The 26,502-nt window shown below is 39.6% G+C and overlaps 1 protein-coding gene across 2 annotated transcripts in view; it reads left to right on the top strand.

The window, feature by feature from the left end:
• The window catches only part of LOC114796374 (ephrin type-A receptor 6-like), a 132,176-nt gene that overhangs the window by 36,857 nt on the left and 68,817 nt on the right, over positions 1-26,502 (top strand). For both annotated transcript variants that reach the window (XM_028990259.1, XM_028990260.1), the window contains exons 4-5: positions 21,859-22,014; positions 24,302-24,637. In XM_028990259.1, coding sequence (XP_028846092.1) covers positions 21,859-22,014; positions 24,302-24,637 — 492 coding nt within the window. The remainder of the gene's footprint in view (positions 1-21,858; positions 22,015-24,301; positions 24,638-26,502) is intronic.

The following is a 26,502-nucleotide window of genomic DNA, read 5'->3' as shown; positions in this document are numbered from 1 at the left end:
CTAAACCTAATAATAGCAGAGCAGGATCTCATCTCTAGAACTAGATTTGTTGTAGTCTTTTGACCAGGGAGGGAGAATATTGTATTTAGTTGTTTGTGCATATATGTGACAGAAGTGGCCTTTCATGCTTTTTGTATATCACCTCTGTAGTTAATGATTTCTAGGTGTCAGGCTCAAAAATTTGAGAACAGGTTGAAACTAGCATACACACTAGGTGAACTGACGACACTGACTTGTCTGTAGGTTTGAGTGTCTTAAGAATTGTTGTGTGTATTTGTGTGTGTGTGTGTGTGTGTGTGTGTGTGAGAGACCTGTGATGGGCTGGCTCCCTCTGTGCCCAGTGTCCCAGGATATCCTCTGGCAGTCACAACCCTGCAGAAGTCTAAGCAGTTGAGATTGAGTAAGTGAGTTATTAAATATAGCAGAATTTTTAATTCCAAATGTGTAAAAATTGCTAATTTTTTGATTAGATGCTGCAGATGAGATTCAAGTTTAGACAACTCATAGTTGTTGTTTCATTTTTGGTAGCATCATTTCCTGTGTCAGACCAGTTGGGGGTGAACAATGACCTAGTGTGTTAGTTGCAGATCTTAACAATGTCTTGGCACCATTGAAATTCAGTAAAAAAAAATGTTGAATAAAATATCCCTGTTCGGGCTTCGCATAAATGTGTTTTTCTGTGTTTTGGACTATGGGTTATATATATTTTTATTATAATAACCTTCAAAGGAATCACTTCTTAAGTGTGTATGATACCTTTGATACTTTCCTCATTAATTCCACTCGAGTTTATCGTATCTGAGTGTTCCAGTTTGCTGAAATCATTGTAGTGTTAAAAAAATCTGCTCCATGCCATCATTACACAAGCTGACATCCTTAATACAGTCTAAAGCCTCTCTGTTAGAATGTGAAAAAAATGGAAGAAGGCTGAATAGCAGGGATTTTCAGTTTTTTTGGTACAGACTCATGGCATTAGAACGTGGGAAATGCCCTGACATTTAGACACAGTCACTCAAATTACACTAGGAATGAAATCTAATAATATAGATAATGATTGGGGCTTTTCAGACAGCAATGCTACCTTAACAACTCCCTAAGCCCGGAAAAAGAAGTCATATGTACCACCTACGATTGTCACCCAGGGTACTGTTTCTGTTACTGAGAGGTCACTGGCCTTACTCTGTGGGGTCCTCATAGGTTAACGGCTGCCAATGCCACTTATATTTCCTTGATTGAACATGAGCAGCCATCATCCCTCTGGAGAAGCAATTATCTGTCATTCAAATCAGAATAGAACAGAAGGAAGGATGGTGGCTTTGTTAATATAAAGATTAGATTAGATTTGATTAAACTCTTGCTAAATGCAAGCTTTGCTTTTTTTGATCATTCTGTGCCTTCTTAATTAAAAAGGGGGAGGAAAACAATCCGCCTGCGTTTTGTTCTGTGACTCAGAAGTGCATCGGATGCGGACGCATTGTCACTTGACAGGTATCACTAGGTTTACTCCCAGATGGAAACAAGTACATTTTATGTTAATTTGCACTGGGAATAAATTATGTAGATTACGGGCGGTGCGCAACTATGGCAAGTTGAGACATGAACTCGCGGTGACTCCTGTTTTTTTTTTTTTTTTTTTTTTTTTTTTTTTTCCATTTCTGAGCGTTACTTCAAAGGCCAGCATGATCAAAGCCGGCAAGGGGGGGGGAGAAAAATCCCCAGCGTAGCAGAGAATGCGTAGACACAGCCTCCCCTGCAACCGAAAACAAAGGGAGAGAGAGCATTTGATACTTTTTGTTTTGCTAGAAAAATCCTGTCAGATGTTGCAACATTTCAATTGATTTTTTTTTTCTCCACCCGTCTCCCCACCCCTATTCTATTTTAGTCCAGCCGCTCTGACACTGAATAAGTCATTAAAGAGCATGCCGAGTGTCCCAGATAAGCCATCACCGCGGTGGTATGATGAGGGGATTGTTGTGGTGAACGAGATTTCAGAGAGGGTGCTGCAGGAAACAAGATGAAATTTGTTTAGAGTGGGGTTGGGGGGGGTCAGGGGCGATAAAGCCTGTGAGCACTGATTTTTAAAAGAAACCAACAACACTACAGAAATAAATGGTGACTGTATGTACAGCTCAATAACTTGCTGGAGACTATTCATTTAATATTTAACAAAACATACATATTGTCCAGAGTGTGCAAAACACATACCAGTGTGTTTTTTAAATATTCCTTATTTAGCCCATGTTAAAAGGTAGGATTTATAACAAGAAAACTCTAACAAGAAAATGTGGGCTTTTCTCAAACGCAAATGTGGTAGACAGTCCATTAAAGTAAAATGTATTTTAAATGTATTCTAAAAGTACTCTGAATACATTGCTTTTTATGTACTGTAATGGAATACATTACTGAATAAATTTCTGGCATTTCATTATCCCGACATTATTACTATTTGGCCGTTCCATATTCATACTGCTGCAGTGCTGAATGCTAATAATCATTGCATTGTGTCTTGATTTTGTGTCCTACCTTTATTTAGTGTTTTAGTCTTTAAAATATGCTATATATATTTAACTGCTGATGTTGTCTATAGTATCTGCGATGACAAAAAATTTGACTAGACAATTTAATCCTTTATAATGACAACTGCCAAGTTGTCATTAGTCTTTTAAACATTATTTATAAATATGATGAGGATGTATTATTTTAATAATGCTGTATGTAGATACACGTGGCTTCAATATTCATGAGATTTGGGTAAAATATTCACTCCATTTCAATATATTGCCTTCCAGGAACAAATTAATTTGGGGGTTTCTTTGTGATTGTTTGACACAGGACAAAGTCCTTGATCTCAACTTAAACTCTGACCTTTTAGATTCACTAAACCAGCCTGTTATTTTTGGATGACGAGTGCTTCGCTTTCAAGAGTTTTCCTATCGGCAGGCATCTCTCAATCAGCCAGTCCAGAGCCTCTGCAGCACACGACACAAGCCTGTTAGACATGGCTGCGCGTGTCTGGCATAACTTTCAGCTCGTCGCTGATGGGCTAATCCATGCTGCTCAGCGCACTTCTGATCTCAGCAAAGTAGGTCAGTTTTTGAAAAAGGCTGGTGCGAGCACTGTCTTTTTTGAGGGGTGGGTGAACTTTGAACGACCCCGTTCAACTTGATCCTATTAATAGCCTCCTAACACGCTGCCTAAACTAGTACAAATGTGTGTTGACAAGCACTCCAGGGAAACTGTTTTTTTTTCAAACTCTAGTCTATGAAAGTGAAATCAACAGAAGTGAATTCTACTAAAAGTGGGAGATATGTTGTATGTTGATGCAATCTGTCAGGTTTTTAATATTAAATAAATACAAATACAAATTTGTGTTAAAGAAATAGTTTGGCCATTTTACTAACATACTAACTTTTTTCAAATTTGCATAACATTCAGATTTCTCCAAAAACAGAGATGATAGATAGGTTGGAAATTAGGACATAAGGAAATGTACATATCCCGTGGCTTATTCAAGGTAACTAGTGTTTCTGTTGTAATCATTATAGATCATGAGGGCAGCACCAGTCTAGATGCACTTTTCACCTATGACATGTCCAAACAGACGGCCCTGTGCCGACCCTTCCAGAAGTTTCTCTGAGACACACCATATGGTTTTTGAAGTGGCCTCCACTCTGATTAGTGAGGGTATGGCCGTGTCACCTCCACCAGACTCATAAGGCTGTGTAAGTGGACCCCTCACTCATCCTTTCAACATCCTTTATGAATAATGCATCCTAATCGTAAGGACACTAATTAGCTCTACAAGCATGTGGACAGTTGTGGAAGGGCCTGCTTTTTGGGCCTGGGATGAACAGGGCTGTCAGGCGCATCACCGAGGGGATCAAAGAGGATCCCTGTCACCTGCAGTGTTCTGATTTTAAAACGTCTCGGCCCTCAGGAACACCTGACAATTATTGCATTTCTGTTAAGGCATCGGCCACAATACCCCAAGTTATTCATTTAATAACATCCATACTTAAAGTGCTTTAATATATACACTCATCAGTTGTTTATTAAATGTGTCTTCTACCAACACAAAAGCAATATGTCATTATTTCTCCAGTCGGTGCCATGGTTGTGACATCTGGTCTGCAGGGGTCTTCAATGCTGAAAGGGTTTTAATTCAAGATTTAAATAATCTTTATCACGTACAAAGGTATACAAGGACAACATGTACAAAAAATGGTATGAATAAGCCCAATGTTAAGCAGTTTGAAGAAAATTAAAGAAATATTTACTTATTAGAGACAAAAACAACAAATTTGCAATAATAGACTAAATGAGAACCTCTAGCGTGCTGGTTTTGGTGTCAGAATGTGGAGTTATTTTAACTGAATGGATTAGACCTTCTGGGCTTTTCATTCTAACATTCTGTTGCATAGGTATATCTAATAAAGTAACCAAGAGGACAGGTTTGTGCATGTTTTTTATTTATTTATTAATATTATGCTGCCTACAGTGGATCTGGCACCGTGCTGTAGTCCAGAGACGTGATAAAACAACGTGTCCGCCCCAGCGCTTCCCATAATCGCCTACAGCGTAAAACTCGCCGCTCACAAATTAAAGAGAGGGCCGTTGGTGTCCCTCCCACCGGCGATGTTGGCATACTAATATCTGACTAGTGCTCCCTGCCGTGGCAGATAAAAGTGAAACAGAACTGAACATATGGAAAGCGCCACACTGAAAAAAGTGAACACTGGCTAAGCTTAAAAATAATTTCATCAGTTTGTCACAAAGAATATTTTAGCATTGCTGTAATGTCAATAAACCAAACAAACATGTTGTCAGTAGCATTATAGTAAAGCAAAAAACTATTTACTCTTAAGCATAAATTAGATATCTTAGTTTAAAAGAGCAAACTAAGATTTTTTTTACTACTGTAATGAGAAAAAACATATTAAACAGCCACGCGAACTCTGTCTAAACTAAAAAAAAATGGAAGTAATATTTTTTAGCATTGCGGTAATGTAAATAAACCAATCAAAGCTGACAGATTACTTCAGCAAGGCAAGTTCTTATACACTGTTATGCAAGACTTTTATTCGAATCCAAGAGGCCCTCATGTACCAGGGCCATAAAAAATCCGCTGTTTTGTGAGAGACTTTCTTCCTCTGAGTCCGACATAGTTACCAGGAGCCTTAAAATCCTGCAGGTTTAGGCCCTTTCATATCCTCTCACTGCAGGACGTGACTGTCCTCCTGAGCATCTTGGCCTGCCCGGTCGTGCCACCTTCTATCTGTGTTGCACATCGGCCTTGTGAGGAGGACTGTCTTAACCAACTAGTGGTCAGTGCATTTGTAATTCCCTCTGAACTGCGCATTTGCACATCAAAGTCAGAGGGGGGCTACGAGTAAACATTCTTTATGGCTCCATCTGCTCCGCCGTCCCAGTGGACACCTGAAGTGCAGGTGAAAGCCTTTTGCGCCACGGCGCATCTCCGTTGCTCTGTTACTCCTCCTCAAGTGGGCAGGGGTGCAGCTCAACAGATACTGCAGGGTATCAGGCTCAGGTAGTCGTGGCTGCCTTCTCCGGTCCTGCAGGATGCCGTTGAAACGATTGACTCAACATTATTTGCGAGGTAGCGAAGACGCATTAATTTCACAGGGAAATTAACACGCTGCTGTAATGCAGTCTATGGCTTTTAGTCCAAGTGCTTGTCATGAAACCCTACTTTACGATTTGGAAATCATTATGAAGGCTTATCACATATTCATATATTTCACCAGAAAGGGTTAAGGTAGTCTTTTGAAAGAATTGCTACGACATCTAGTAAAACTTCAATGACTAGCTTTAAGAAAATAATCACTGAGACTCATTTAATGAGTTATTAACATATTATATTAACGCATTAATTATTAATTTAGATGCTGGTAATCCTGGTAATACTGGTGGTAATACTGGTAATATCTGCTGGTAATTGTGGCAATCCAGTATTGCTGCCTAGGACTGGATTTAGATGCATTATAATTGTAGGTACATAAGATGTGTTGACTTTTTCATTTGTATTATGCACTCATATGCATTTTAACAGTTTTAACATTTCTTAGTGTGTTCTGCAACTCCCTGCTTGTTGTCATCAGTGAGAAGTTTTGTTCTGGTCTACTTATCACTCATCTGATTCCTGATTAGGCCCAAAGCTTCTCATTTTTTTTATCAGTTCGAATTGGGAAAGATGTTGCAAGCCCGGACAGATATCTGCTCATGCATTTTTCTACAATATCAGCATAATTAAAATGTTTAGTATGCAAATTATTTCTGGATATGAGTCACTTTTTACAAACATTAAATGTCTTCTCCTCCTGCTCTTTCATGTTCTATTTATTTAATCCTCCGCTTTATAAGATTGAGGGCATTTGGAGACAAAATGCGTTACTTTTTCCAATGTCTCTTCTTGTATCACAGTAAATATATTATCTGTACAATACCTCAACCAATGTGTATTTAAAGATAAACAATAACTTGATTTTACATTGTTCTACTCAGTCAGCACCGCAGCCTGGTGGATTTATTGAGTTTAATACAGTACAGTTTGTCACATAGTGACAGTGCTTTACATCTGGGAATATCTGGGAATGATGAATGTGCTCTTCTCAGTGTCAGACTTTCCTTCCAAACTTTAAAGAACAGTTTCCTGTTGTCTCAGATAGAGGATTTCACGTAGCAGAGGTGAGTAGGTCACTGACAGCGATATTACATGACCTTGATATTGCACTTAGATGGTATGGATCTACAAAAAGGGCACTGCTAGAAAAGGTTTTTATTGTCATCGTAAAAACCTGCACAGTGGAAGCATGGTGTTACACTACATGACTCTCTTGGTAATGTGTGTAAAATTTGTAATAGTTAACAACGGAAACGGCTGTGTCTTGGGGTCTAACTTTGTGTCTTTTTTTAAGGACAAGGCTGTTCTGTCACTTATCCTGTTACTTCCACAGCTTTACCTATCAAACATTTCCAACCTGATGTTAAAATACATCTGAAATTGACCAGCAGGTTTGACCAGACTAGCTAGGACCTGCTTACACCAGGGTGATGTTCTACAAAACGCTACCAGTAGCAAGGCTCCTTGGCCAAAATCCTATTGGACAGTCATGACGTGTCTTTAGTTATCCTGACAAATCTTATTTTGTGGAACACCATACAACAAGTTTCCAGATAAAATCCTGCAAATCCCAAAAATATATAGAATCAACATTTTAGAACAAACAAATTTTTTTTTCAATCGAATTAATTTATTTATTTTAACTTTTTTTGTTTTGCTACAAACTAACATACTTTCAACATTTTAATAGCTCAAAAATGACACGAGGGCCGAAAAGAACATGAAAGGGGAGAACACAAACAAACCCCTAGACGTTTTGCAATTGGCAGAACAGAAACCAACAGACAGTCCACATCAATTCAGCATCATTGTCCTGCTGCAGTCTCTTCCCTTTAACAGGGCTCTAATCACGGATGCCTAATCAGCGGCCGCTGTCCATGGTTAGAGCCCCAGCTACACCCAACTATGACACATTTCAATGAATTTATTTATATGAATATTGTTATTTCGTTTTTCTGCAAATGAACATATATTTTCAACATTTTTCTACAAACAACCCAAAACTGGATAAATTATTTCTTTTTTTTTTTTTTCAAATAAATAATTAACTTTACTTTTATTGTTGTTCTACTGCAAACTAAGACATGTTTTCAGAATCTGACTACAGATTATCCAATATTGGGCCTAGATTTTCCTTTTTTTCTTTGATGACTGCTGTATAATAAATTTTATCAAACAGACATTACCAGGTCAAGACATCTCCCCCCATCGATCATGCAGTAATAACTTCTGAAGCGCATGCCTTCCAGCACTGTAAGCTGTTATTAGTTGTCTGTGAAGATCCACAGTGGGACCGCGTTACCACTGAGGATTCTATTGAAAAGAGGGGCTCGCACGTACTTACTTTTTTGAATGGGATCTATCATTAAGCATTCTTTTGTTTTAGGCAAGCAAGTCCAGGAGAGAAAATCACATCCCAAGTTTAGATTTTATCAAACTGCACAGAGATATTTTTAATTGCTTTCTCCTACCTGGGGTTCCTGATTGTAGCGCTAGCCTGCTGGGCCATCCTAATTTTAGCAGCATAATTCCGCTGTCAATAAAAACAACACCATGAAGTCATTTAGAGAGCATAACACTAATATCCAATTCAACATGGGGTCAGTGGAGAAAATCCTTGAGTTTGAAAGAGGCTCGTGGCGCTTTCAGTAGACGTCATCGTGTAAATGTGTTAGTGGGTTTTATTTTGTCTTTTTGTCATTTTTTTTTTTTTTTGAGGACACACTGCCTAGCATTTGTGAGTCGAGGGTGCGCGCCCATCATCGTACAACACTCCCTCTCTCATTTCGGCCTCATTGTGTCCAAGGCCTGCTCTGCGAGGCAAATGCAACATCTCTTTACACACTTTCCCCCGGCAGCCGACACGCTTGACGGTCCTCGTATGACAAACTATGATAGGCAGCCCTCGCACCAAGGGGGCATTTAGCGCCGAGATGCCAAATTGCACACCATGCCAGGGTCCAGCTGCGGAAGTGACAGATTTAATTTGGTGTCTGGCGTTCAACGTGATTAAAGAGCTGTGGGAAGCATTTGCACATGAGCTGCCCATTTCCAGGCGCAGGACAAGTGCGGCGGCCGTTTCCAGCCCCTCATACAGAGGACGCCTGATTCTTTTACATTCAGCGGATTGGTCCCTAATTTCATTTTTTTCTGCACAGAAATATTTTGAAAAATTCACAGAAAGCGGTACACATGTGGTACATATTTTAAGCAAAATATGAATTTTGACTTCCAGTATGCCTGCAATTGTTTTCTTTGTATTACCTTAAATGTACAACATTTTTCTAATGAAGTTTGAATGGCACAATTAGGAAAAATGAAAAGAAATTGAACAAATGATTTAATCCACCAGCATAGAGCATATCATTTTGTGTAATTATTCAATTTCTTCCAAATACAAGGCAACATTTTTCACAAAATAAGTGTCATACAAAATCAGACACTATCGCATAATCCAATTACAATAGTTTGTGGCTACAGTTTATTATTATTGTGCGGTTTCTTGGGACTTCTAAAATAATCAAAACAATTAAAACCAGAAGTGCTTTTAACATCCAATAAAACATCTCGTTCTCTCCCACTATATGTGGTTCTGAATGTTCTTTTGCAGAAACGCTTTAAATGAGATTTTTCCCGAGCTGAAAACAGCTGAGGCATTGAAAATGAAATTGCATGTGTGCTCTTGCATGAGAGTTACCCTTAGAGTAATGAAAGAGTTATTACAAACTATTACACTGAGGAACAGCGGCATCTCTCCACAGTGCCGGGCAAATGTGCAGGGCTCTGTCTGTCCGGTACCACCGAAACCCAGATTCTCACGATATTAAAACTCATTCCAATGTGCACGAATGCCCCACTTCCCAAATGGAGCTCTTGAGCCTAGTCGTATTGCAAGTATGTCAAAAAAAATTCTGAGAAATTTTTTTTTTTATTTTTTATAATGGATTTGCATCCTTATATGCACATTTTTAGATCATAGTTTCAGGAAATGCTGAGATTTTTTGTCATTGTAGTAAATATTTTTTACATGCTGGAATCGAAAAGAATACAAGCGCTTCAGAGCGCCTTAAAATCCATTCTGGGAGCAGCAGGAAAGCAAGGCTGTTTAGGCAATATGGGAACACGGGAGCTATACAACCTTCTTCAATTCTGGCTTCTGCCTCTCGTAGGTCCTGCGAACTAACGCATTTCTGGCAAAACGCATCGGTACATGGAAAGGAAGCTGGATGTGTAAAGCACAAGGCCACAGTGGCATCTTGCTCTCATACCCAGTAGAGGTGTGAACCTTCACTGGTCTCACGATTCAATTTGATTATCGATGCATCACGATGCAGCCCATAAATTCTTTACTTAGTCACATAATATTTTCAAATACAAGAGTTAAGGTCTCGTACACCTGTGTGGACGTTTCGATTTGCTACAGAGGGCAGAATGAGCAGATTGGTGCCAAAATTTTGAAACGAAACTTTCCTGATATCAAACATCAGTTTTACTGCTGGCTTTTTAGTCGCTCTGCCTCGTTTTACTTTTATGCTGCCTGAGGATGCGGTTGGACTGCCACAGTTTTCTTGTGAGGGCAGGGCTTCGCCTCATTGGCCAGCAGGTATTTGAGTGACAGCTCAGTTCCCCAGAACTTTCACTGCGAGATACGTGAGCATCAAGAACATGCAGAGCAGCATTAGCTATTAGCCATCACATATGGATCACATCATAGTCAGTCTATTTAATCAATACTTACAATTGGTTAATCTTGCAGTTGATCATGTGCTCAAATATCATTCCATATATCAACGCAAATGGCTGTGACTGCTGTGCACGTGTATCTCGTAGTGATAGGTGTCAAGGTTGTGATGGGAAGTTCGGCTTTTTTCAGAGAGCCTGATATTTAACCCTTATCGGCAAATATGATTTATCAACACAGAAAGCATTCATATAGTAAGGCTAAAATATGAGGCTACGGAATTTCCCATCTCTAGTTCTGGGGATAGGCGCGGTCGCTCACGTATCTGCTGGCCAATGAGGCAAAGCCCCGCCCACACGAGAGAATTGTCCCAGAAGTCCAACCGTACTCTCAGACATCGTAAACATAAAAGCGACTGACAAGCCAGCAGTGAAACTGAAAAAACAAGCTGTAAGCTTCACAAGCGAAAATGAAAAAGAGTGAGATGTAAGCAAAATCGTATGTTGTCAAAAATCCAGCCTCTTGTTTTACATTCCAACGGCGTATTTGTGTTTGATATTAGGAAAGATTTCAAAAATCGTCCAAGTATGCATCGCGATGCATTGACTATACAATTAGTTTCAACACCCCTAATACACAGACATATTCAAACTCTCAGGCACTCCACACTTTCTCCTATATGAGCCGTAGACACAGAATTTATCTCTGTTGCCTTGTTTCAATGGTGCAACAACAATAATACAGTAATAAGAAAAATCAACTTAGAAAGTTAACTCAAACAGTAGGTAAAAGGGAAAGTGAAGAGTAAATGAAGGTATGCACTTACACAAGCTTCATTCCCATGTCCCATGCTCATATGAGCGATGATGCTCAGCCCTCCACCATCTCTCATCATCTCTTTTAGCCGACTCTTAAGCACAATTTACATAAATGGATAAAACAAAAAAGAACCTCTTAGTAGTCAACTGTGTTTTGAAGAAGAGAAACTAACTATCTTTTTTTGTTTGTGTGTAATTATTTCTTTCACCCAGAACAGGATCTTTAATGACATTTTTTTAAAAAAGGGAGACTGTTGATTGACATCTCTCATGAATGTCCTCATTCTGGACGAGTGCCGCCAATACATCACAATCATATAAAAAGACTGTGTTTCTTTCTTATTTTCATTTATCTTTATTCCTGAGATTGTCTTTGACCTTACACCAGTGGACAAGTCCCACGCACAGTGTGTAATGCTTTTGGAAGTAGTGCCAGTCCAGCCGTTTAACACAGACTCACCTCGCTCGCTGTACAACAAGTCATTATATTTGGCCAATCTGAACATTGTGATGCACAAATTTTATTTATTTTCATAAAATCGCAATTTTACCTCATTTTTAACAATAAGCATCAGTTCATGTGATTGATACTTATTCTCTCATCAAGAAACCAGCATGCTGCGTGCCTGTCAGTCCCAAATGACTCAAACACATTGAGGTGTCAGAAATTAGTACAGTGACATGTGACACCATTTTATAAAAGAAACAGCTGTGCAGTGATCGACAAACACATGCCACCAAGAAGGTGAGTGACGTACTTAGTCACTCAAAGACAAAGCAGTGATAATCTTTTCAGTGTTACACTCCAAATGGGGCTGCAGCAGTTAGAGAAAAAAATGATAAAAAATTATTCAAATGGAAGACATTAATTTTTTTAACAAGGAAGGATCAGTTTTGAGAGAATCATAGTTTTGGTCTAAAGAATTTGTGTTTACTTCCTGTGTCAGTCAGGAAGACATCATAGACAGAGACAATCCCTACATAAAGCTAAAGACGAACAGCGACCGAGTTTTATGGCTGATTCGCATTATATTATTTCAAATAGAGACAGTCGACTGCCGAGGTGCTCGAACATGTCCGACACACAGAGAGTAATAGAGGAAAATATCAGCTGAATCATCCCTCATGTGGAAAATGTATAATAAATTATAAATTATAATTTTATTCCAGTTTTTTTTTGTAAAACACAATTTTTTTTAACTCGTATAAAATTTGATTAATTAACTTTTTGAATCAATCCACTTATCCCCTAAAACTTTCCAAAAATTGTCTGAATGGATGTTTATTTAAGTACAGACTGAAAATTAATGTTATATTTTCTACATATTATTGTGATATTATTGCATTATTAAAAAATATGAAAGATGAACCGGACTGCATTAATAAGTAAGCATGCCTCTCTATTCTGTGTCTTCTGGGCCAGTTTCTTTGCATGTTCCATTTAAGTGTCATGTAGTCCATCTATATTTACAGCAGAAATATCAGAGCTGAAAAATATACAAGGCTGGACGGCTTCAGTGTCCATCCTGTAGTTCTAAAAATAATAATAATGCTTAACAATAACAACATGGAAAATATGTAAATTTTGTTGATTCTGGATTTTGACTTATTGACTCTCAGTGCTATGATCATCTGTCAGGTCGTGTTGCCAAGTTGTTTTTGGAGCAGAGACACTTTTGCAGCAATTATCTTGTAAAAATTGGGACATTTTTGACATTGCTGAAGAACGTTTATTGGACACAGATGAAAATGTGAAGGCATAAAGCAATTGTATCTAAAGCATTTGCACACAACGCCCTTATGCACCCAGGCCTCATTTTATAGTTTAATAATTTTCTTTATTTTTTCTTTTGATCAAAGTGTCATATTTAATTACAGTGAGAAAATGTGCTGCCTCCCCTGTTCAGTTTATGGGAATGGACTCTCTCTTTACCCAGTTTATTTCCTCCATCATCTCTTTTTACTGGCTCTGTCAGTACAGTAAACTGTGTTGAAAATATATTCCCTGTATCGTTATACCATCCATGTTACAGACACTGTTCACAAACAGGCTCTTGCTCTGTTGCCTGAATGTTTTATACATCATCATATTTTAAAAAACCTAATCACAGTGTACAATACCACTTCCAGGTTGGTTTTTGGAGCCCATGTTCAGTTGCCATATGTACAGCTCAGTAGAACCTGTACATGTAACCTGAACTGTATTGGGGCAGTGGTGGCCTAGCGGATGAGGAAACGGACCTGTAATTAGAAGGTTGCTGGTTTGAATAGTGAGCCACCAAGGTGACACTGAGCAAAGCACCGTCCCCGCACACTGCTCCCCAAGGGTGATGGTTAAAAGCAGAGAACACATTTCGTTGTGTTACCGTGTGCTGTGTTTCACAATCACTTAACTTTTATTTAACTAGATTTAATTAGCAGATTCAAAGATCAATCCACAGGACTTATGGTAACTCGATTTTGTTATTGATGTTAAAGAAGCTCATCTACTTAAGTAAAAGTACTTTGATTAAAAGTTACTTTCAATTACTTATTTTTGTAAAAAAGGACTGGTCATAAATCCAATACAGAACTAGTTGTTTTATTACACTTTTAGACAGAATAAATGTACAAACTATGTTCAGACCACCCCATAAAACATTTTTAAGCACAATTGGCCACAAATTCTAAATTTGACAGAGGATGACTAGGAGGACTGGCTGGACAGCATGATCTCCTGACCACAGCGACCTGTGGCATTTTATTTGGACATCAAAACACAGCAGTCCTAAAATGTGCCTGATTGGTGAACTGACTGAGCCGCAAATGTATTATTTTGGCAGAAACCCGGAGGAATGAGCAAGAGTTGTTTTTTTTTGTTTGTTTTTTCCAGAGCACACGGAAGAGCAGTTCGTTTAAAAATGATCCAACGTCCATAATCTGGACATGACTTGGATTTAGGGTCTAGCGAAAGTTTCCCTTGTTGGACTGGGGAGAAGAGGTGCTTGCAATATTTCCATTAGCAATGAGTGGGCTTGTTTAAGCAGCTCAAAAAACATGGACAATTCTAAAAACTCTGCTGGACACAATTTCCAGGTACCAACAAGACGATGTCTGATCACCCTAACTAAACACATAATCAAATATGAGAAAAGCCAAAGAATGCAACTTCTTGAAAAATCAGTTTTAGAACAACAATCGTAGAAAAAAAGTTGGCCAGCAGGCATTCTCTAAAGGCACACCATATGACAAAAAAATACAACAGTGGACCGAAATTACATGTGCTGTTACAGTATTCCTACACAAGGACATGACGCCTTTTCAAAACAGTGGAGTGAAGTGGCGTTGAAGGCCTTCATTTAAAGTGGCGTTGAAGGCCTCCAATATGTAGCACCTTTGCAAAGTCGAAATACCCAAATACCCAATTGGTGATTGTGGTTGATTTGGACAATAAATATTTTCACAACAACTTTATAATGTGTTAACAGTCTTTAATACAATGTCCTTTTGCAATCCCTTTGATATGGTCATTATAGGGAAATTTACAGGTCAAATTGCATACCGCAATTCAGATTATACCCCAATATGAATTTTGACATATCGCACGGCCCTATGTTGTAGCCTATTCCAATCGAATCCATTTAATGGATTTGGCTAAATAAGTGTCAAAGCAAGCTGTTTCTGATGAAAGGAGAGCCAGAGTCGGCTCTGTAATTGCTTTTGTGTAGTTGAATCTGGCAACAAAAAACCCTCCACTTCAGTTTACCTGCTTGTCTTGCTCATTGGTTTCAACATATCGGAAACAGATGGGGATTTAAACGAATCCCTGCAGTCGCCACTGGAGAGATGGAGCCTCGAAATTAGTGCTGGACTCGAAAATCATGGTAATGAGATGGGGAGACAAATTTCTTGCCATGAATAGTACAAGATTTATTCAAGCAATGAAGAATATGAATTGCATGCATAATTATAATAATGCATTGCTGTTTTTTTTTTAAAGATTTCCTTCTTACTAATATTCTTTCTGATGTTGTAATAGCCTTTTAGGCTTTATAAAATTCTTAGAATGGATTCAAAGACTGAGTTTGTTCATGTTTGATTTTCCGCTTTTTCTGTGGCAAATGTCAGATTGAAGGTGCTGGTTAAATAAGAAAAAATCTGTGACAACACTGCATTGAGAAGCTTGCGGTTTTCGTCTTGGAGCAGCTGGATCCATGTTTCTAATCATTAGGCTCTTCTCTTTTTTTTTTCAAGAAAGACGTAGACTGTGAGCGGGAAAAGATCCCAGAAGAGTTGCTTTTTATGTGTCTTTGAATGGTTTATAAATGCAGACAGAGACATTTTTCCCCGTATAATGTAGTCTTTGCAGGTAAATTGGAAAGAAATTGGAAAGGCATGGGCATTCAAAAACTTTCGTCAGAGCCTGTCAAGAGTTTTGAAAGCTTGGTAATAACATTGACATATTTTATTATGATGTATTCTTCTGTACTCTATAAAGGGATAAGTAATCAAATACATTTTCATTGATTTACAGTACTATCAAAATTATTGGAATTATTTAAAAATGTCTATGTAAACAATGTTTATGATCTCTGCTAAATCTGTGTGCTGTGCAATGGGGGACACCTGCATTTTTTAAGACCAGGTTCATGGTCATTGCAAGTGAAGTAGCTGAGAGCAAAGCAAAGCCATATTATCTAGACAGAATGCAGTTTCCCACACTTGCAGTTAAAATGATAGTGGGAACATCTTGTCCTCACATAAACCGCTTAGTTTTACTACACCATTTCACCCCATAGATTTTATTTGGATGTTACACTGTACCAGGGTGGCTGCACTATTAACAGCATACTGTGAAGGTTTGATGTTGTTTAACCAAAGACCTTTTTTTTTTTGGTTTTTCCACGAAAATACATTAAGAAGTAATTACTCTACTAATGTGAATTTGACCCGTTTTACTGCTTCTTTAATCAGTCCAACTGATCATTTTTTTTAATAATCAGTGAAGCTTTTAAAGTTACAGACATGCTTTACATTTACAGCATTAATCAGACACCCTTATCCAGAGTGACTTACAATCAGTAGTTACAGGGACAGTTTCCCTGGAGCAACTTAGGGTTAAGTGTCTTGCTCAGAGACACAATGGTAGTAAGTGGGATTTGAACCTGGGTCTTCTGGTTCATAGGCGAGTGCGTTACCCACTAGGCTACTACCACCATCTGTGCTTTACTGCACACAGCATTGCACTGGATCGTTTAAAACGTGAAAGATTTGCTACTTAAAGATTTACTAAACTTGTCTCTTTTTTTTAAGATGACTAATGCATATTAGCAATAGGAATATTCAGTGTTGTTTTTTGGACTGTGAAGCCTGTGCGAATGCATCTCATTACAAAGTTGAGACAAGTGAAAAGGGAATATAACTCAATTTCAAGCAGGTTTTTACTAGGGGAGCATTGATTTTGACTTTTTAAGGTCCACTTCAGGACAGGGACTGACAGAGAATTTTTGCAGTAAATAACAGAGAAGCCATTGAGTTTTCTTCAATGTACCATTGATTTTAAGATTTTGGTGTATTAAAAAAAATATTAACTAAAAAAATATTAACTAAAATAGTATTTAAATACTTCTTATGGACAGTAAACATCTTCAGCTCTATGTTTTATTTTCTGTCATAGTGTATTATTTATGCATTTCCTTGGCATCTGTATTTGAATAATAATCAGGTTCACGTGCATGATAAACTGTGTGTGAGCAAACGTGCCACCTTTGTGTGTCCCCACAGCTGACACCATGGGAACATTTTCTAAATGCTCCTGCCCTCCTGGCCGGCCAGGGCTTAAGTACCCCATCATGCACCTGGGGAAAATTAATAGCAACGATGCAGAAGCTCTTCTGCTGGAGTGCAGTGGTGGTGTGCACGGGTGCACCGGAGATCACTTATGAGGACATGACGAGTGAGCTGGAAAAACACTGCATATGCTGATTATTAAGGACTGAAGTAATGAACTTCTGGGTTTGGTGGTCTGAAAACATTATGTTTTCTGGTGCTCAGAAGTAACACTCGTGCATTTTCCTTTTTATGATAAAGAAATGATATTAACTCAATAACTCAAATATAAAATTTTTTGTCTGCATATTTAATTACTCAGGCAGCTTTATGTTTTGGGGGGTAGGTGCTGCACGTAAATGCAAATTCTGATGCAAATAATTGCATCAATTAAGCTTCATGTGGAATCATCATATCCATTACCTACATATCTGGGTCTGAAATGAGAGTTCAGCCTGGGTCGCTTCCAACTCCATTAACGCTGGTCTCAATTATTGCTGAGTAGCATTCAGATGTTATTTTTGTGAAAGTACTCCAATAATATATAATTTTGCGTTAATGGTTTTGAGAAATGTTCTTCTTTTATTTTTTTTATGCATTTATGAGTTCCAGTAATTCATGCAATGACACCATTTTTAAGACTATTTGATTGAGTATAACAGTAATAAGGAAAAAATCAATTAAATCTATTTTGCTCATTGTTTAGACTAATTTGCCACATAGATTGCATACATAGTAAAATAGTACCATAGATCAATAAGGTGTATTTCATTTATGAAAATGAAGTCCTAAAAACAGCCCAAAAATGTTATTTTTTCTACCATTGGGGCTCATTGGAGAAAATAAAATGATATTAACGCAATACAGTATAAATTACAATTAGGAATTCCCCCTTCAAATATTCAAAGAATACTCTTCAAGGCCCTATATATGCCATGAATACCCTATATGGCTGTTCAGCTGTAGTGTCTACAGGTCACGGCCTTTCACCGCATTAATGATTGGCCGCAATGCAATTCCCTCTGCTAAACTTTTCTCTGACCCAGTGGCAGGTAGTGAGGGATTACATGTATTTATAATCTCATTTATATCTAATCACAAAGAAAATTCAGTTACTGAAAAAAAATTATATTTCACTTGTTCAAATCAACAAGTGTATGTTTATAATAAAAGTTGTTGTTTTTAATTTTGTTGTTATGGCAAAAACTGAAAGTGAAAATGCAACTGTGTCTGTATTTTCTAAGTGAAGAATGTGGATTCAACACATTCATCTAAATCAGCAATGCTTAACTCAGCTGTCAGTGCCTGTCAGTCTGGCAGATGCTGTTTTCACCCTTATCGCCTTACTCCATTCAGCTGAGCATTAATTCAAAAGGAGTATTATACACAAGTTGCTGGCAGGGTTCACACAGGGCACACACTGACAATAAGATCAAATCAATCCATTAGTGTCCGAGAGCGTCCTCTGATCCCAGAAAGAGGTGGGTGGCTGCATCAGAGCCTGTCTGTATCTCTGAGGACAAACCCCACACTCACACACAGGTGTCTGCAGATAAAGCCTTTTTAGGTCTTCTTCACAGCCAACACACACACACACACACACACACACTCCAGGCACCACAGACATGGCCTCATTCAACTCAAACTACATGTAGCATGCGACTCTCTCGGCAGAGCAGATTTAATGCATTTACTCATTTGTAGTGTTTCCATCAAATTGTGAAAATTGAAATTTGCACACGTTGATGGCCTAGCAGATAAGGAAGCAGTCCCGTAATCGGAAGGTTGCCAAGGTGCCACTGAGCAAAGTACAGTCCCCACACATGGCTGCCCACAGCTCACCAGGGGTGATGGTTAAAAGCAGAGGACACTTTTTGTTGTGTGCACTGTGATCTGTGCTGCAGTGATTCACAATGAGAATCACTTCACTTTCACTTTACTGCAAAAAAAAAAAACGTTTTATACTCAAATTTCATATTGCTCTGGATTTATACAAATCCATCGAAGAAACACAACAAGTGAGCACAGAATGTTAAGACTGGTTCACACACACTGAAATAACCCTTGTGTTTTTGACAGTTTTATGTATTAGCAGTGGAGACGCGGCCTCACCATATTAACCAACTGCTTAGGAGCTCCGTATTTCATTAACCTTTGAGAGGCTGCTTCATTATTTGCTGTTGACTTAACCTAGTGTTACACGAAGGAAATGAAGAGAGCTGTCAGGATCTCATATGTGTCCTCTTTTGTCGATGCATGCAGAACAGTAAATGAAAACTGGTATCTTTTTTTAATATCTGCTATCTTTGAAATATTCATTACTGACAAAAAAGCATCAAAGAAAATGTGTTGTTTGTTTGCAGAGCGGTAGAAGGTGTGGAGGATGTAGAGTATTATTGCTTTATGGATTTAATGTATGTTCAGATATAGAAGAACCATTGGCGTTGTGGGTTCTAGTACTGTGGAGTGGTGATCTAGCAGTTAAGGAAGCGTCCCCGTAATCAGAACCAAAATCAGAATCCCGATCCACCAAGGTGCCACTGAGCAAAGCACCACCCCCACACACTGGTCCCCGGGCGCTGCTCACCAAGGGTGATGTTTAAATGCAGAGGACACATTTCGATGTGTGCACCGTGTGCTGTGCTGCTGTGTATCACAATGACAATCACTTCACTTTTTTTTTTTATGTAAAGTGCTGTGGACTTTTTAAGATAGCCGCCTTATGTGGCCTGACAACGAGAATGTAAACCACTACATACATCAGTTTGTCCCGCTTTCTTTGATTTCAAGAGCTGAACTATTCTGCAACATTTGTTCATGTGGTTCTGCAAGTAAATGCTGCAGAATTGTGCTTTTCTTGAAATTGCTGGTCTTCTGTGGAATGGCGGAGACGCACCTCGCCCCAGGGTAAGAAATGGCATCATCTGGCCGCTAGCGAGGGGGAAGACGCGAGGCCGGCAGTCAGAGGCATCAGTTGCTCGATGAGGACCTGCAGACAGGTAAAAATCCCTTCGCACCTGCCAGGCCGGGGAAGCCAGCGCTGTTCAGGGTGCTGAGAATCATGTCCAGGCTGCTGCAGGTACGAAGTGAAGCTTTTACAAGGCTGAGTCTTCTTGGATGACTTCCAGAGCTAATTAACCTTCAGGAACTTGTGCAGAATTAGCCGAGCCCCGGTGTCAGCGCATTATCCTCCCGCGGCCGTAGTCCGGCCCATCACCCACTCCACAGTGATTTCCTGTCTTTTTATTGAGCGTGCCAGTTGCACCTGGCCGGATTGTGAGAAGCAACGGCTCAGTGTGTGCACCATGCTGGCCAGCCATGCTGTGTCTTTTACTTTAACTTCAAGTGAGTCGTGCTACAAAAACTGCAGCGAAATGTTTCATTTTTTCTATAACTGCTGGATTACATTGCCTTTTTGATTTGTTGAAATTAAAGTTACGCTGTGTACAATTTTGACAATTTACACTCCATCAAATAGGGGGCAGTGTATCACCAGAGAGCTGCATGTTAGCAGGATAGCATGCTGACTTCTTAAAAAAATTTTACATTCCTTTTATCATGTTTTTGTCTTGGAGGAATAGATTATGACATTTTGAGTGATTTAGACTGCATTTTATTGCGTTGATTGTAAGATGTTATTTAGATGTATTATTGTTCATTTTTATCTTTTTAAATGGCAGAAATTACTAAAGTTTTCAACCTCTAACAATTTTTTTTCAAACATTTTTTTAAGTTGTTTATCTCTCTTGAAAGAAGCCTACAACCAGTATCATCACCTGAACCTGGAGAAACGTGTGCATCCAACACTGAAGAAATCATAGGGTTCTTTGGAATTTTTATCTGAGAATTCTTTGTTAACCAGTGAAACTCCCTCTGTAATTGTGCGAATAACAATCTGCATCAGAGACAGGGTGCACAAACCATTCTGTGCAGTGTGTTTTGGTGTGTTCTTTTGTCCGTAGGTCTGAACAATGCTCTAAATAAAATGTGTATTTGGACACAATTGGGCCATGACTGCTTTTATTCTTGTTTTGAAGAACCGAGAGAACCTGCTGGTCTTTTGACCATGCGTGTATACAGGTCATGTGAAGGTGGGCCAGGAAGCACAGTCACTTTGTGAGACGGAAGGGACGTAATGAGTGAGTGACAGTTTTACGCCCAAGGATGCCTTTCTACTGGGGGTTAATAAGTACCCTAACCTTGCACAGGCAGAAGTGGTGTCACTTGTAATATCGATGCGGCCGCATTGTGTGCCGTCACCTCGCCAAGTTGTCAGCATTTGTTGTAAGGAACGTAGGCTCCAACGCCTCCCCCCGTCCCAACGCTCCATTCCTGAGCCAGTTCATTTATCAGAAGGGGACAAAATGTGCGGCACAAAGGCTCTCGCTGTTTCAAGGTGAAGCCTTCAAATCGCTCAGCTTGTGTTACCTTGTTAAATCGATGTTTCGCCGTGACAGCGCCCAGACGTGGGATTCACTAAATGCGTGCGAGGCTGGAGTCTTTGTCTCAGGATACATTGGAAACTTATCAGTGAGGGACTGAAGAGAGTTGAAGTGCCATTTGTCCCTTTTGACACCGGTGCTTTAGGAAGGGACCAGGGGAGCAAGGAGGCCAGGCGAAAATTGACTTAATTTTCCTCATTAGAGACGAGCAGAGGAACATCTTAAAGGCGCTTTCAACCTCTAATCTATAATGAAATATATTACTTGCTACCATGAGGACAGCAAGGACAATATATGTCAACACACTCTATAGATCTGCCAGTTTTGAGCTGTTTTAGTTACGTGACTATTTTTTTTTTCAACCAGAGCAAGCTAGAATTTTTGCAAGCTTGACAATGAATAATTATAGATGCTGTCTGGAGCAGTGGAATGTCAGTCATTGAAATATGTGTGGTTCTTTGTCCCCAGCCTGCCGACCGGGTTTCTACAAGGCATTCGCTGGCAACATCAAGTGCTCCAAGTGTCCGCCGCACAGCTACAGCTACGACGACGGCTCCCAGCTCTGCTACTGTGAGAAAGGCTACTTCAGGGCTGAGAAGGACCCCCCTACCATGGCCTGCACACGTAGGTCTTTACTTCATTAAGTGCATAAAAATAAAAAAAAACATCTTCATTCTCCACTGTAGAAAGCCAAAAGAATCTGGATTGAAAATATCATAAAAATGTAGTTGAGCATCTCATTTCTTCATTATGTTCTAATTTGTCATCAAATGGTAGTTTGTTTGCGCTCTGGAAATCATGTGGGAAGATTTGACCCGAAACCACAGCCGAGAGCAGCATAATCAACATTAAAGTAAAAATACAATTAAACTAATTTTCTGTAGTCAGATTAATTGGCACCAATTGTTCTGTAACCACATCTCCAGAAATGTCTAACACTCGGTCACTACATTATAATAATAGTATTAATTAGCGGTATTAAGCGGAACGATTTTCAGTCATTTAAAAAGCTATTTGGATCATTGTGTAAATTGCCAGAAGGACTTTGAGATTTGTGAGAGGTCTCTGGCCCTTTGTGGACTAAGTTGGCTCTTTATTCTAGTAAGTGGTGATTATTCAGAACGTGCCTGAGGAACCTCTCATTTCATACTGGATACTGGGTTTAAATCTCTGTATTTGGGAAAAGAAAGGCTTTTCACAGAGTTAAGTGTGATTGTGGGCTTGCTGGATGCCATTTTCATCAAACAGCAATAATGTTAAAATACATACAAATAGCATGGGTACGACAATAAATCAAGATTAGGATTTATTGTGACTCTTGAGATCAAGGTGAACATCTAAAATTGTGGGGCCTGTTTTTTTATGTTTTTCCACCCAGCTTTGCACATTGTTCATATAATATTTTATAGATCTTGCACCCCTGCCTTCAGAAGGTAAATGACATTCTGATTGGTTTAAAACCTTTCTGCTTTGTGCTGGTGTGACACACCCACAATTGTTTTTTTGTGCTTTAAACTAAGCGTCAGATAATCAGAGGAAGCTGAGCAACAATACACTTCTACAGTGTTCTTTTGTTTTTGTGAAGTACGGGGTGTGAACTGGAGTAGTCCACACCAATCAGTTCATACAACCGGCCGCAAAGTGGCAAAATGATCCAGCGCCACACAGCATTTAAGATGAAAGGTGGAACTGGCCGCCCGCAGACGTCTTTCGAGATTACCATCTCCATTCTGGTTCAGAAAGGAGGTTGATTGATGGCGTGCGATTGAGGCTCGCGGCTCTCCGATGGAGAGAAAGGCTCCAGATAGCGGAGGCCACTGAGTGTGAAAGGGAGCAGGCAGATGTGGACAGGGGTTGCGCTGGGGGAGGAGGGACTCTCTTCGTCCAGGTAAAGAGCTGCCCACAAAGCCCCCCATTGAACAGAATTTATTTATAGAAGCCGGCGTGCCGGCTGCTCTTTGCTGGCCGATGCGGAAACGCAGGCCATTGTGCGCGGCTGCCAGGCTTGGCAGCCTTGGGCTGGTGTGGTCTAATCCCTACTGGGCTTTTAACGCTGCTTCCCCAACACCTGCATGCGAGCTCCTGCCGCCTTCGCCCATCGCTTTGTGCTTTGTGTTTTGTGTGTGTGTGAGATGTTTTTCACAGAGCTATAAAATAGCACTAATGACTAAGAGCATAAAAAAACTTTTCTCTCTTTTTACTTAAAGGCTCAAGGCTGAATGCCCAATAAAAAGTACATACACACTACCAGTCAAAAGTTTGGATCCACCTAACCATTTATGGATCTTGCATTTTTTTACATTATAGAACAGCAGTCATTTATGTTAATGAGCATCTCATCAAGCCGCTTTGATGACAATAGCGGTTAAGGAATCGGCCCTGTAATCATAAGGTTGCCAGTTCGAATCCCGATCTGCCAAGGTACCACTGAGTTGCCACTGAGCAAAGCACCGTCCCCACACACTGCCTCCCGGGCGCCTGTCATGGCTGCTCACTGCTTACCAAATGTGATGGGTTAAATGCAGAGGACAAATTTTGCTGTGTGCACTGTGTGCTGTGCTGCTGTCTATCACAAGTGTCAATTACTTCACACTTTCAATAGTGAAGATGAAGAAGATACATACTTCACTCTCTCTTGCAACCAAAATATTAAATATGTTTCTTGCATTGAATTCTTCAAAATGGCTCCATATCAGTCTCCATAATCGCCACAGAGTGTGTACATGCAAACGTTTGACTGGTAGTGTATATTTCATGAATGTTTTTTAAATAGTTTTAATAGTAAATCGCATTAGAGATTTAGCAGCCATGTTGGATATAACAAATGGCATTAAAGTGGATGCCAAATGCCAATCACCTTCAGGCTCTATGTATGTTATTAAAAAGTGCCCCCCTCCATTACTCTACCAAGGACCTCCATCTCCGCCACGGAACGTGGTGTTCAACATCAACGAAACCTCTCTTTTCCTGGAGTGGAGCCCACCCAGCGATACCGGGGGCAGGAAGGACCTTACCTACAACGTGTTGTGCAAGAAGTGTGGTGCAGACCAGCAGCAGTGCGAGTTGTGTGGCGGGGAGCTGCGCTTCGTCCCACGGCCGCAGGGCCTGATCAACGCCTCCGTCACCGTGCTGGACTTCACCGCCCACGCCAACTACACCTTCGAGATCGAGTCCCAGAATGGCGTGTCGGATATGAGCTCCTTTCCCAGACCTGTAGCGGCCATCACCATCAGCACCGACCAGGGTGGTGAGTCTGCGTTTTTTATTAGACTTTCCCCCTGTTATCAAGACGAATTAAAATACTCAGAACAAACTTGCATATTTCACACCATCGACTGCTTTCTCTCTAGACTAAGAATGTAAGACAACACCACATTTGAGATAGGTTTGAGATAAGGTTTGAGAAAATCTTATATTCAGATAAATAAGGTATTTCTATACTTTCTTTCTTGTTCAGTGCTATTGCTAATCTATGCTGTATTTCTAATCAGGCTAATAAGGTATCCCAACACCTAACTTTTTACATAATACATTACATTACATAATACATAATTAATACTGCTTATAATACATTACATAGAATTAGATCTCCTGAAACAATTCCACCTGAAGTGTCACGATGGAGATGGTGTCATGATGGATTAACACAGTTCATTTCTGTAGCTAAATATAACAAACCTCACAAAAATCAGTTTCAAAATTTGCCTTGTTCTAATGCTGGATCTGGTCTCCTTTCACATTCTTGCATTATATTAAGGTGCCTTCAACGTGTGAGTGCCTTCTCTTGATTCAGATTGAAGCGAGATTGTGCTTTATTGTGATTCACCACGCAGCCCTGCCCGGTAGCAGCGTCCGTTGCATAATCACATTTTAATTTCCTGCAGTGGCATTCTTGCACCATCGGCTGCAACTTGGGTTCCCCCTCCTCCTCCGTCTGCACATTGCAAAGTTCTGTAAAATACCACGGTTTGAAGGCGTGCTCGGTTCAAAGCGCTGTAATACCGGTGCCACCTCTATTATAGTGAACTAGCGTGAAGTCATTACCGCCCACCATGATGTGTGTGACTGATAGGTCATTTCCAGCAGGCCATGCAGAGGAATGCAATCACGCTGTGAACTAATGGATGTGTTGGACCAGCCGTGAGTGCACGGGGGGCGATTCCATCCCAACTCAAATGATTAAAATGCACAGCAAAAGACTTTATTTAGCCGGCCCTAAATATGGTCCCTCGGCATTATAATTGGTTGGTTTGTTAGGCAAAAAAGTAAAAGATGCTTGGTAGGGAGAAATGTACAGTAATATACAGTAACAGGCACATCGGCTATCAGCATCTGCTGTAGAATGTCCAGGATTTTGTGGTGCTTTTCTTCCCCCCCTGGTTAATGCATTTAATATAATTTAATACAAAACTTTTTTAGACAGGAGGGTGTGATCAATTTTTAAATCCAAAAGTAGAAGAAAGTAAAGCATGTAAAGTTCCTGATTATGATTAATGATGCTAAAACTTCATAAAATTCTGTACAAATACAATTCTGTATTTAGTCATCATCCCAATACTGTATGCAGATCAGGTTTGATGATATGAATGTTTATATTTTATATTTTTTGGGATATTTTATGGGTTTACACCTGCCTGCTGTATGCAAGTCTGAATAAAAACAGGTGAGCTATATTGTCACATGTCATTTAGGTTTCTCCAGCACCCAATAACCTTTGACACATCAGTGACGCATCTCTGGCATCACTGTGATTCACACACACACACAACTGTTTGTATTGAAATCAGATGCAGAACCATTGCTTTTGATTCCTAGACATGTTAGACTTTTGTGAGGTCTTACATGAAGATGTGCATGGTGCTCATACTCCTTCTAAGGGAAAGTGTTGGGTGACCCGAGTACAAGCATCTCCCTAAAGAAGAAATGTGAGTGTGGATTTTTGGTATCAGTTATGTGAAGGATCATGCATTATGGAAGGAATAATTGATTATCCAAACCTATATATTTTCTCTCACTCTTGCACAGCCTGTTCCACTTACGTAGCGACTCTCGGGTTTGACAGTCTGGGAGCGAGATATTGCACGGCCAGAACTTCATTTCTCTCAGGAAAAA

The sequence above is a fragment of the Denticeps clupeoides genome, chromosome 9, assembly GCF_900700375.1.
Source record: "Denticeps clupeoides chromosome 9, fDenClu1.1, whole genome shotgun sequence".
NCBI lineage: Eukaryota > Metazoa > Chordata > Actinopteri > Clupeiformes > Denticipitidae > Denticeps > Denticeps clupeoides.
This window is presented reverse-complemented; position numbering and strand designations above follow the sequence as displayed.